General features: G+C 48.9%; 1 protein-coding gene across 2 annotated transcripts in view; it reads left to right on the forward strand.

Moving 5' to 3' along the window:
- PITPNB (phosphatidylinositol transfer protein beta) overlaps positions 1 to 10,257 on the forward strand; it is a 51,353-nt gene extending 41,096 nt beyond the window's left edge. The window contains exons 10-12 of one of the 2 annotated variants that reach the window (XM_006270334.4): positions 2,535 to 2,657; positions 7,270 to 7,355; positions 8,327 to 10,257. In XM_006270334.4, the coding sequence (XP_006270396.1) occupies positions 2,535 to 2,657; positions 7,270 to 7,317 (171 nt within the window). In that variant the 3' untranslated portion in view covers positions 7,318 to 7,355; positions 8,327 to 10,257. The remainder of the gene's footprint in view (positions 1 to 2,534; positions 2,658 to 7,269; positions 7,356 to 8,326) is intronic. The other variant, XM_006270333.4, reaches the window with a different exon arrangement.
- The last annotated feature ends 1,265 nt before the right edge of the window (positions 10,258 to 11,522 follow it).

Raw genomic sequence — 11,522 nt, forward strand, 5'->3', positions numbered from 1 at the left:
GGGGTTTTTAAGTAGCAGTAAAGTAATGAAAAGGGGATTTTTGTCTGCTCCTTTGTTTTTCCTTTGTAGTGAGGCATTGATTCATTTGTTTCTTGAGCAAATAGAACTGCCTCTTCCAAGTCTCCGGTCCTGCACGCACTGATGTTTTATCAAATACCGTTTTTAAGGCAGAGGTGGAAAAAGCAGGCAAAGAATTTGAAGCGCCGTGCACATCTAGACCCTGGCTCTGTGAACAGTCCGCTGATTGGATTTCCCACGGCAGTAAAATTGATTTATGAATAGGGCTGCTCAGGGTAGCAAGTTCTGTGCAAGTGTTTGCAGGATCGTGGCCTAAACACTTGAATGGTATCGGGAGAAATTGCTACTACTTCCTTCGAGTCTGAAAAAGAAGAGGCATTCTGCCTGACCAAAACATGGGTGCTTGAATGTTTTTCCAGCATTGCATGTTCTACGCACCTTGTAGAAAGTGTCTTGCTGCGGTGCCATTCATCTTGTAGGATGTGGGCCCCTGGCCATCCAGGCGCACACAAGCTGTAATTGGGGGGATGGGGTGGGGGGCTCATGTAGGAAGTTAAACTAAATATCTGCCAAAGAGGTCACTGCTCTGCTGCTGGTTTTAGGTTGGTTCATGCTTACTGCCTTGGACCACGTTAAGCTCTTGTGAATGAATCTGGGGGGACAGCAGTCAATACTGTGGCACTTTCACCTGTGGACAACAGTTACTTAAGTCACTTTAGGTTCCCTGAAATGGCATAAACGGGGGCGCTGTGACCAGCACAGGCTCTCCTCATCCCTCTGAATGTATGAACAGCTCAAAGATGAGCAAGAACTAGTGCCTGCATCTCGTGTGTCCCTTCATAAGGTGACATTTCGTGTATAATGAAGCACTGTGCTGGGGAATAGTCTCCTCTTAAAAGGAGTACAGCAAAGCTTGAATGATGCAGGAAAAACTACAGGCAGACGTGTGGAGCGCTCACACCTTCGTGTCAGTTCTTTTGTCCCCTAGAGCAACATGTTAGCCCGGCAAGCTCGGCAAGCCAAGATGTTTTGATGGTTTCTTGGTATGACGTTAGCTTTTAAAGGGTGGGAATGAAACAAGTTGCTAGGTTTAATGTAAGATAGTGGTGGTTGGCTCTGAGAACAAACTGCAGCTGTTCCGTACCACTGCTCATACTGTGATGTGTGTGGTGGTAAGAGGCGTGGAGACGGCAGGAATAATTGGGGGTGGGGAAGATGGCGTTCTTGATAGCAGTGACGCATAGTAAGGGCCCAGGGATGTTGGAGTCATATTTCCCTTGGCATCTGTGAGTTGGGTGCAGCTGTCCTTTTCAGAGAAAGCAAACGCTGTGGATTTCACACTGGAAAGTACAAGAAGATAAACCGAGGACGTCCTCTGAAAGGTACAAAACCCTGAGCATGCAGGAGTGAGGATTCCTGGGCACCCGAGAGAGGTATTAGTCCCCATGCCACAGATGTTTCCTATTTATGCAACCACAGTACATGGTCATCTGAAGTACCTTCTACCGCACTCTTTTTCCTGTGTCGTTCAAGTTACTGTCCTTCACAGAGAACCAGATTGACTTCTGGTGATTTGGCAGTAGCCACGTGCGTATTTTGTATAATCAGCATCATTTGGAAATGATCAGGGGCTGGGGGAAGGGGGTCAGTGAGGTAACAAACCACAGGTGGGAGCTTGCAGCCTTGAGCAGCTCTTATTGCTAGCTTCTGTGTGCACATGTGGCACTTAGCAACTCACCCATGCCACGGCAAGGTCAGAAGTAAGGCGTGCAACCTTAAGGTGAGATGGGATTTGTATTGCTGATGGGAACGGGATTTAGGAGAGGTATGGAGGCAGTACCCACAGGAAGTTGCCAGGCACCTTGTATATCAAAGACGATGGAAATACTCCAATAGGAATTATCTGTGGCATGGAGACTAATACTTTCAGGTGCCCAGGAATCCTCACTTCTGTGTACTCGGCGTTTTGTACCTTTTCAAAGGATGTCCTTTGTAGCAGCGAAGTGTGTTCCTTGCATCCTGTTGGGACACTAGTTCAATTCTAGTTACCAGGGCAGGTTGTAATTCTGCTACCAACTGCATCACCAGCACTACTTTCTGAATTGCCTCTGTTTGCCTCTGCAATGAAAAATGTGTAGGGTAAGTCCCTGAGCTTGTACTGTAGCTGTTTTGGGTTGCTCTGGATTTTCCCCCTGTACAGTTCATGCACAGATGCTGTAGTCATTTTACAGCCGGAAAGGAATAGGTGCATGTTGGAGTCTCCAGCTTTTTGGAGCAATAAGTTACTGAACTTTTTACGTAGAAAAAGTAGTTTTTGTAAGTACTCTTCACTTGCTTGTTCAGGTGGAAAAGGATGTGCTAACTAAAACCCAGGGAATTTGGAAGAGGTGGGTTATAGCACTGTGAAGCAGAGTATACGGCTAGTTTGATTGCTTTTAAATTGCAGTGACCACTGACTATTATCTTGTGAATGCTGGCTGACCATGGGCCTCTAATTCTGCCTTACCTTTTTAAAGCAAGAAAAAAGGATATTTACCAACTTTCACCGCCAGCTGTTCTGTTGGATTGACAAGTGGATTGACCTGACCATGGAAGACATCAGGAGAATGGAGGATGAAACCCAAAGAGAGCTGGAAGCGGTAAGATTGCTTGGAGGGGGATGTTGTGATTGTTGCATTTGTGGCAGTGGTATTTGGGTTCCCTGAGACCTGAAGTAGGCCATGTGCATTGTTGTCACTCGCCCACCTGTGAGCTGTGGGAGCGTGCTGATAAAGGTGTATTTTTCTTCTCTGGATCCTCTCCCAGAGCTGCAGTTGTGCAGCTCCTGCATACTGTGCTGTACAGGGACAGCAGTTATTGAAATGTATGTGTTCTGGTAAGTTTTCCATGTCCCGAGTGTCTGCTCTGAGCATTTCTTTCCATCCATATGTAGATTCCCTAGCGCACATTTCCCCTCGGCTCCCTCTTGTCACTAGTCAGCCGGGCCTCGGAGCTGTCCCCTCACTCCTCAGAGCCATCTTGTTCAGTTCTCTAGTTGTCATTAGAGCCGATTTATTTTTTCCCTTCAAACATGTCTTGAAGTAAATGCATACATGTCAGATAAAGACTGCCTGACTTGTCTTGATGAGCTTGATGAAACTGAGACTCCTGCCCTGCCCTGCCCTGCCCTGCCCTGCCCTGCCCTGCCCTCTTACTCCCCACCCCAATACTGACAAAAACAAAAAGGCACTGATGAACAAACGGAGGGGGTGGTGAGGACCAAGTGGTTCTCGTCTGACCTGCATACATCGTCCCCAGGGGCATTTGAAAGGAAGGTCAGCATTCAAGCTACCCTCCCTCTCTTTCCATCGGAGATGCTGAGGAATGCCATAAGCTGTGGTGAGAAGCCCTTGGCTGCACAGTTTGTTTTCCAGGTCCTGATGTTCAGCACGAGCACTTCCAGTTCAGCTTCTCTGTCCCACTTGGATTCTCTGGCATTGCCGAAACTGCAGCGCTTGTGCCAGGTCTTACTGACCCTATCGCCCAGCATCAGTTCAGCTCACCTTAGTGTCCATGGTGCCTTGGTTCTGGCTAGGCACGTCGTGCCTTGAGCTGTGGTGTCTGTATTTTAGGCAACTTAAAACATTCAGAGCCCAGAGGTATTGAGACAGCTTAGGTGTCTCATCACATTCACCGTTGGTATTGGTAGTTCTCTCCACTGAGCAATATTATGCTATCAATATTGATGCAAGTTCTGTCCTCTCCTTCCCAGCATTACCTTCAGCATGTGAGAGCTTCAATAGCCTTTTGCATCCTTTCTGTGCATGGAAATGCTTTTTAGACAAAGAAGAGATGCTCTGCACATCCCTGTGTTTGTGAGCCCACAGTTCTTGCCTGGGAATGTGTGACAGCCTCTACTCTGGAGATTAGGGAAGGTGGTAGGAATTTCCCATCTTCTGTTAGAGCAGCAGACATTGAATGTCCTCAGCTCCCAGTGAAGAATATCTGGCACTTCTTCATCTTCCCCCACTACAGAGCCAGTGGCGGACACCTAGGGACAGATCCTCTCGAGATGTACCATAGTCACAGGACATCAGATGTAATTTGTGATTGCCTTATGCCCAGAAGTATTTGCTTACCAAGGACATAGCCATATCATTGCCCAGCTTGATTTGCCAAGCATCCCTTGGCTCTTGCATTTAAGTCGTGACACTGTTTGCTTAGTGTTCGCTCTTTTCCTGAGCGCTCGGTGGGCCCTGAACTTCCTTTGAGAGTTGTAGTTAAGCGTAACATAGGATGACGGTAATTTCCTGCCTGTGCTGGTTCTCAGAAGCAGCGTTTTCAAGCCATTCGCCACAGTCTGAACATCTCGAAAGCTTTGTGGCTGACTTCTGAGCCCAGGCTCAACTGTGTGTTTGCAAAGCTGGATGGATCTGTTTGCCCTCAGCTGGAAGTGTCTACTAGCAATGCTTCCCTCTGGATGTTCAGAGAACAGATAGGAAAAACATCATGTTGTGCTCTCATCTCCAAGTGCTTACCTTTTTTTTTCCCCCTCTTGAAGGCTCAGACCAAGTGTAGTGGCTTCTTAACACAGGCAGGGGAATACCATGCATCTGTGACCATGAAGGCAGTTTTTCCTGAACCGCGCCCCAGGAGAACTGCTCTTCTGGCTGGTTCAGTACCTGCCAACGTGTAGCAGCTTTAAGCCCAGTTTATGGAAATAGGAGTCTCCTCCCTTGCTTGCTCCAAGGGCCTTATGGCTAAGGGCAAGCAAAACTTGGGGGCATCTGAACCCCGAGCCTCTGGGCTTAGGTCTGCAAGTAGGATGCCCACTAAAGGATTTGGAAACATCTGAAGCCCCAGGTGTGGGTGGAGAAAGTTTGCCGGTAGTAGGGCCACTTAAGGTTCTGGACTCTTGGATTTGGAATTGGTTTTGGGTAATTTGGCCTCGGATACAAATTAAAAAAAAACACAAAACCTTTTTTTTTCCAAGGAGAAAGAAACAAGGGGATGCATCTGCTGGCTTGCATGCCCTGCCCATCACGTCCCACTTGGCCATCAGTAAGTGCAGAAATGGGGCAGTTGCACCACCTTGCTGCTCTAGAGGATCTGCCCCTTGTGTCTTCAGGTCAGGGTTGCACTCAGGGCAACCTTACTGCCTCCATTCTGGGTTGGCACAAGCCTCTGCCGACTTGGACGCACATGTAGATCTGAGCATCTCCTCTGAGGCTCCTCTTCTACTCCCTCCTTCCCTCTGGCTCATCAGCTTGGGGAACTTCCCTGGTCTGTGGAGGAGTAGCTCCCCCTCCAACTGGAGTGCCCCCAAAGGCTTCTCTCTTGCATGCCATTGCTCCCTGGTTTGCTGTGGGCCAGACTCATCCCATTTCCATGGGACAGAGTAGAGCAGTGTGAGTACGGCCCCAGGTACGTATAGGAGAAGAGTAGCAGCACGTGATGCATCAGCGGGAAGGGAGACTCCCCCTCGGTGTGTCTACATGGACTGTGGCCGTCTTGTCTCCTTGCGAAGGTGACCCATGGACCCATCCCAGCGGTGAGTAACTCCTCTTTTGACCTTTTGCAAAAAGTAACGTCGGATGTTCGTATCTGCAAACGTTCCTGCGGTGGAAGCAGAAAGACCTTCCCTGACGGTTTCGTTCCAGTAGTACACGCTGTCTTTGAATACTGGCTCTAAAGCGCAGTGAAAAATACCTGGAGCAAGAAGAAATTGTCCGTAACTTCTGTCTGTGTTCAGTGCTTTGCAGCTATGGTCATGTAACGACTGTCTAGCAGTCTTTGGGGCCCGAGGTATTTTTCTGTATGCTGGTTCTGATCTGCCATGCTGAAGTTAAACCAGAGTCATTTGCTTTTCAGACATAACCCCAAACCCATTTCTACGAGCTGTATCCATCCTGGAAGCTGAACATTGCTTCTCTGTTCAGCTTTGCAGACTGAAGCAGAATGTTTTTCCAAATGGTGTGGCCTTGTGTAGGAGACTTCCCAGGCTCAGCGCTCCCTGGGGCTGCTTGCTAAATACGACTTGATCAAATGTGACTGACTGGCTAAACACTCCTGTGGCCTTTCAGCTGGGACGCTTTGTGAGACATGTCAAAGGGGTTGGGACCTGCTGTTTGAAATGCTCTCTAGTATTTTTCTCGCTGCTTTTTCTCTACTAACATGTTCGGGGTTTGGGAGCACCTGTAAAATGCAGACCAAAGACGTTGGTGCCGGGGTGTGCTTGTGAGCCAGTGTGAGCAGGCAGAGGGCACCCCAGCTACAAGTTGAACGCCAGTATTGTCTCATGGTAACTTTGCCCCTTATGCCTGTGTGACTAGCTGTGGAAGTGTTGTGATTTAAATAGCAGCCCTCTAAATCATGAGTACAAGACCACCAGCAAGAAGGGGCCCAGTGGTGAGAGGCTTGGTATGACGGGAATGTCCCTGCTCTCCCAGTCCTGCGGGGAAGCATTCAGCTTCTCCGTGGAGGCTCGTGGCATCCCACTGTTCCCTGCCGCTCTGTATTGTCACAAAGAAACAATCACAGGAAACGGCCCGGTGTCTAATGACATTGGCAGGTTTGCGTTCTCTTTCCAAGCCTTTCATTTCTTTCATTAAAACCCTTCTCATTTCTGAACCCAGCTAGACTTTTGTTTAAATTTTCCTTTCCTTTTTGTTGCATTTCTTGCTTTCTCTGTTTCTTGTCTCAATCTCGTTTAATCCTCTCGTGGCCATTGCTTTCCTTGCTGTTTCTGCTGTCCCTTGGCCTGTTCTCATCTGAGTTCCTGTGGAGTTTTTCTCTCCATCTCTCCGCTCTTTTCACAGTTTTCCTGTATTTTTCTCTTGTGCCTGGCTCTCTTCCTGGAAATCCAGAGTCGTACCACATTTTAAACGCTCATCAGTTGACTGCTGAGCGATTCAAATCCCAGTCAGTGCACAAAATTGCCAAAACTCTGCGATGCCCTTGAGCTCTCTGCCACAGCCACCGTGGAAGCGCGGTGCGCGTGCTTCAGGCGGGTGTGCACCGAGCTCGGTCTGAGGTCTCGGTCACTCTTCGGGACTGGAGAGGCACTGCAGCTTTGTACAGCAGCTCTGTTGCCTGCACTGATTTTCCTGTCCTGAACAATGTCCCTTCGGGCTAGTCTTCCCAACCCTTCAGCTTGTTCTGGAGCCCGCGGTGGTCCCATCCGCTGAGACAACTGTGTAGGCATTTGGTGCTCTCCTACTAACCCGGCGACAGGTTCTCTGTTGGTAGCTCACAGTTTTATTTTGCGTTTAGATGCGTAAGAAGGGTTCCGTCCGAGGCACACTGGCGGCTGACGTCTAGAGGAGTTCTCTGTAGGTTCAGAGGCAAAAACAAGCCGTGTAAGTGAATTCCTGGGTGCAAAAGCAGAACAATAACTTCTGGTGCTGGGAGTTACTGCTAGAACAAACCCTCCATGAGCGGTGCAGCGTGGTTCCCTCCTGCTCCCCTGCTTGGTTGCAGTCAGTTGTTGGATGTCGCTTTTTTATGGCTAGGATTCATGAGAAACTTTCACCACACAGTGGCATCTCGGTGGGCCCTGGGCACATGCTCAGTGCAATCGCACGACACTTAATTAAGGGCCAAGGTTGGTATTGTATAATTGTTCGTGCTCGTCCAGCGCGCAGGCTCCACTGTTCGGTCTCATGATTGGCCCCTGAGCTGCAAGGCCTGCAGGAGGCTTCCTGGACAAAACCAGCCAGAGGGATGTGTTGCTGCGGTTAGACTCAGCGTGGTTAAAAATGCAGTGGACATTGCATCCAAAAAGCACCAGTCGACCCAGGGAAGGGGGCGGGACGGGGCACGGGTCAGGTTCTCTGTGCGGGCAAACAGAGCAGGCGGAGAGATTCTGAGCAGCCTCTGACCATCCGTTCCCACCAGTTTAATTCGGACTTATCTGGCTGGGAAGAAAAAATGCCCTCGGGGCAACTGCCAGGGACCGGCTCCTTCGGAAGTCCCGGGCCTTTGGGTCCGCGTCAGTCCTCTCCCTTGTGAACATTTGCTCGATGCTGCGGGCAGGGTCCACAGTTCAAAGCACACGTTAAATCCCAGGGACTGGCTGATGAGTGGTTGGTGTCTGTGACTGACTTCTACTGACCTGCGAGCTGCTCTCCCACTAACAGGCCTTGCACACCAGCTAAAAGATTCCTTAGGAGAGCTTGCACCATTCAGTCCGAGCCCGCTCTGTGCTGGCCGTGGCTGACTACCCCGTACGCACCATTTCCTGGAGACTTAGTGATGAGCCTGAGCTTGGTGCAGGTGATATTTGGGTAACGACAACCAGCTAAACGGTGTTTTTTGCTTTTCCCCACAGTTACGTAACCAAGGCCAAGTGAGAGGAACAAGTGCTGCCAATGATGAATGATGATGGATGTGACCTGCACGCAGTGTTGATGATATACAGATGTGTGTGTGGATGCATGATTATTTGTATATAATTATATATACACACATGCATACTGAGGGGTTGTTACAGTGTCTCCAGGGTACTATACCTATCTTCAGCAAAGATGCAAAGGAAACTGCTTTCATTATGTATACCTGAAGCAAATAAAAATTGACTGAATAGTGTCATTTAAAGGATGAATTGACTGCAGAATTATGCTAACTGGTATGTTTCATGAATGTCAATACTGGACCAATTTATTCCCTACTTGGTTATTTTCCCCTCCTAGAGTCACTCTGCTACAGTCTGCCAACGTCTCATTGTAAACCAACAGATTCGGTTAGGTTCATTTCAGATTTGTGTCCCCCCCTCCCCGCCTTCCCCGTGTGATTTTTGGAATAGGAATGATGAATGTATTTATAGCTATTTATTTCTGGATTGCCATAATCTTCCTGTCAAATCGGAATTTTTTCTATTAAGAGAATTGGAAGATTTTTGCTATTGAACGAAGAGTCCAGAATTTCGGCCCGGCTCTTACCCACCTTGCTAAAAAATCACCCTTGTATTGGAGTTTTGTATGCTGAAGTTCAGATGGGGTTTTGTCTTCATTAAAATTGGCAAATGTACGGGAGAAAATAGCTTGTGATTTTTATAACCACACTTTGAAGTAATTTCTTTTTTCTGGGAGCCGTTCAGACTAAGTGCCGATCCTGGTACTGAGTCTGTGCAACATTTCTTGGGCCGTGTCGTGAAATTGCAGGGATAGCACTTCCCTAGAGTAACACTTCCTGTTCCTGAAATCGCTATTTTCCAAAGTTTCAGTTTGGAAACTATGCAAATGATCTTGATTTCTCACAAATTACACAACGGAATATAATTGTGACTTAGCTCTTTTCATGTTGAAAATACACTTTAAAAGATGTTCACTTTCAGATATGATGAAAGTTTAAATTGTAGCATCTGACATGTGTTTCTCTGATATTTGTTAGAAGTAGACACATAAAAGGAAAGATGGTATAACAAAGACCTTTTGTAGATAGCTCTCAAATAGGGAAGTTGTCTTCAGGCGTTTTTAAGAAAACATTCAAATGGAGCATATCATAGATATATATTATCAAATGCTTGTTAGATCAGGAACAAATTATTTTAGGAACACTAGTTGGGTAAGATTTTATTAATGTTCTGGCTTCCTCCTACCAGCCCTAGAAGCCTCTGTAGGGCAAGGCTTGCTTAAGCATCTCTTTCGCTTTTGATCCCACACACATGCAGGCGCTCCGAATCATTGCAGATTTGATTTTTGCTGACGGGGGAGTGATCTTGCTCCCATTAGTCCATGGCAAGACGGTTGGCTTCAGGGGAGCAGGATCAGGCCTGTTGTACACCTGTCTGCACTGTCAGGTGCTAACGCGGCTGACTGCGAAGACACGGACCTGGCTGTTTTGTATATCTCTCCGACATGATACCGCCCCGCTGCCCCCCTGCTGCCAGGTCACTCGTTGGCTCGTCCATGCCGGGCCTCTGGGGAACGCAGAGGTCTGTTCTCGATGCCGTCAGATGATTGGTTTTGTAAATACAGAAACATGGTTTGCCAGGTATTTGCTACAAAGAGGGCTGCTGAAATCAAGGGCTCAATTCTCCTTTCAATGCAGGAAAGTAAGTCCCGCAGTCACCGATGGGAGCCAGAATACCAACGAGGAGGGAAAGGGACCCCTACGACTTTCATGTTTTTGGATTAGTTGTGAAAAAATCGAGGGAACTTTGTAGTGAATGTAAAATGTTTAGTTTACTTTGGCAGTCTCTGGTGTGAACTACAGTAAAACAGTCAATGAAATTTAATTAATAAATTTGATCATAAAACATCCCGTCTCTTGTCTTGGGCATTAGTGTTGTTGTGCGTGGCTTCCTACTATTTTGACGTTTAATTTTCTTGAGCCATGGGTATTTGGTATGAGATTATTATTATTTTTTTTTAAATTGATTAAAAAGGATATGCTCTTCCGTCACAGGCTCAAATTTGCTTTCGGTTGCTAGCAGGGAGTTTTGAAATGCTTGGATCCAGGCTGCTTAACTGAGACGCTTCAGGACAGCCTCGGCGGTGGCCGCAGAGCGTGCGGTTTGGTTGCCTTCGCTGCTGCGGCGCCGTTTCGCGATTGCTGTTCACCTTTAGGGTGTTGTTCCAAGAGACTCGCAGAGCCCGGCGCCTGCTTCGCAGCTGTAGGACGTCTGCACGGTGGTTGTCACTACTGGAAATCTCTGTTCGGGTTTGAGTCTGTTTTGAATTTCTCTTTCTGTTTCCCAAGCAGCCCCACAGCTCTTGCCAGAACGGAGGTTGGCTCCGAGGACCTGCCCCCACCCACCCTGCCTCAGCAAAACGTGATCAGCCCTCAGGGTTGGTCTCGGGATCCTGCTATTGGGCTGCGTTCGTGGGAAAATGGTCTTTGGAAAAGGAGGCTGTGCAACGTCGCGTTCAGGCAAGGGGCACAAAGCATGTGGGGCTTGGCAGCCTCTGATGGGCATCTTGGGAGAAAAGTGCCTTCAGGGGGATGGGAAGGAGGGGAGAGTGGTGGCTCCCCGGCCTGCCTGGCGATGGGGGTGCTCCCCACGTGAGAGGTGAGCCTGCGCCTGGAGGAAGGAGCTAGCAAGGCAGGTAGCTTTGAGCGCTGGGTCTCGGACTGCTGAACCTCAGCTGCGTGGCGCTGGGAGTGCTTGTGTAGGACGGATGGCACGAAGAGTCCAGCTGAGGTTGGCCGCCGGTCCGCCAGAGCCCAGCATTGCACGGGAGAAGACTGGAGAGACGTGCGTGGCAACGCAGCTGTGCAAGCAGGAGGGGTTCACCTTGGACTGGCGGAGAGCTGCTGGGCTGTGGGAAGTCGGCGACGCTCTTCGAAGAGTCTGCGGAGCAAGAGTTAACGCGAGGTCCCTCCCGCTGCTTTCTGGTCCTTAATGCATCCTGACACTGCCTGCCGATCGGGGGGGGGGGGGGGGGGTCGGAAGCAGGGATGCCCGGTGCTGCCAGCCTAAGGGCAGGCGTGGGGTGGGACAGGACAGGACGGGGGGAGTGCCGTTGTGTTTGCTGATGTATTTGCTGAGCAAAAGCCTTGCCTGCAGGCATTGCGCTGCAGCC

Source organism: Alligator mississippiensis, chromosome 10 (genome assembly GCF_030867095.1).
Source record: "Alligator mississippiensis isolate rAllMis1 chromosome 10, rAllMis1, whole genome shotgun sequence".
Classification (NCBI taxonomy): domain Eukaryota; kingdom Metazoa; phylum Chordata; order Crocodylia; family Alligatoridae; genus Alligator; species Alligator mississippiensis.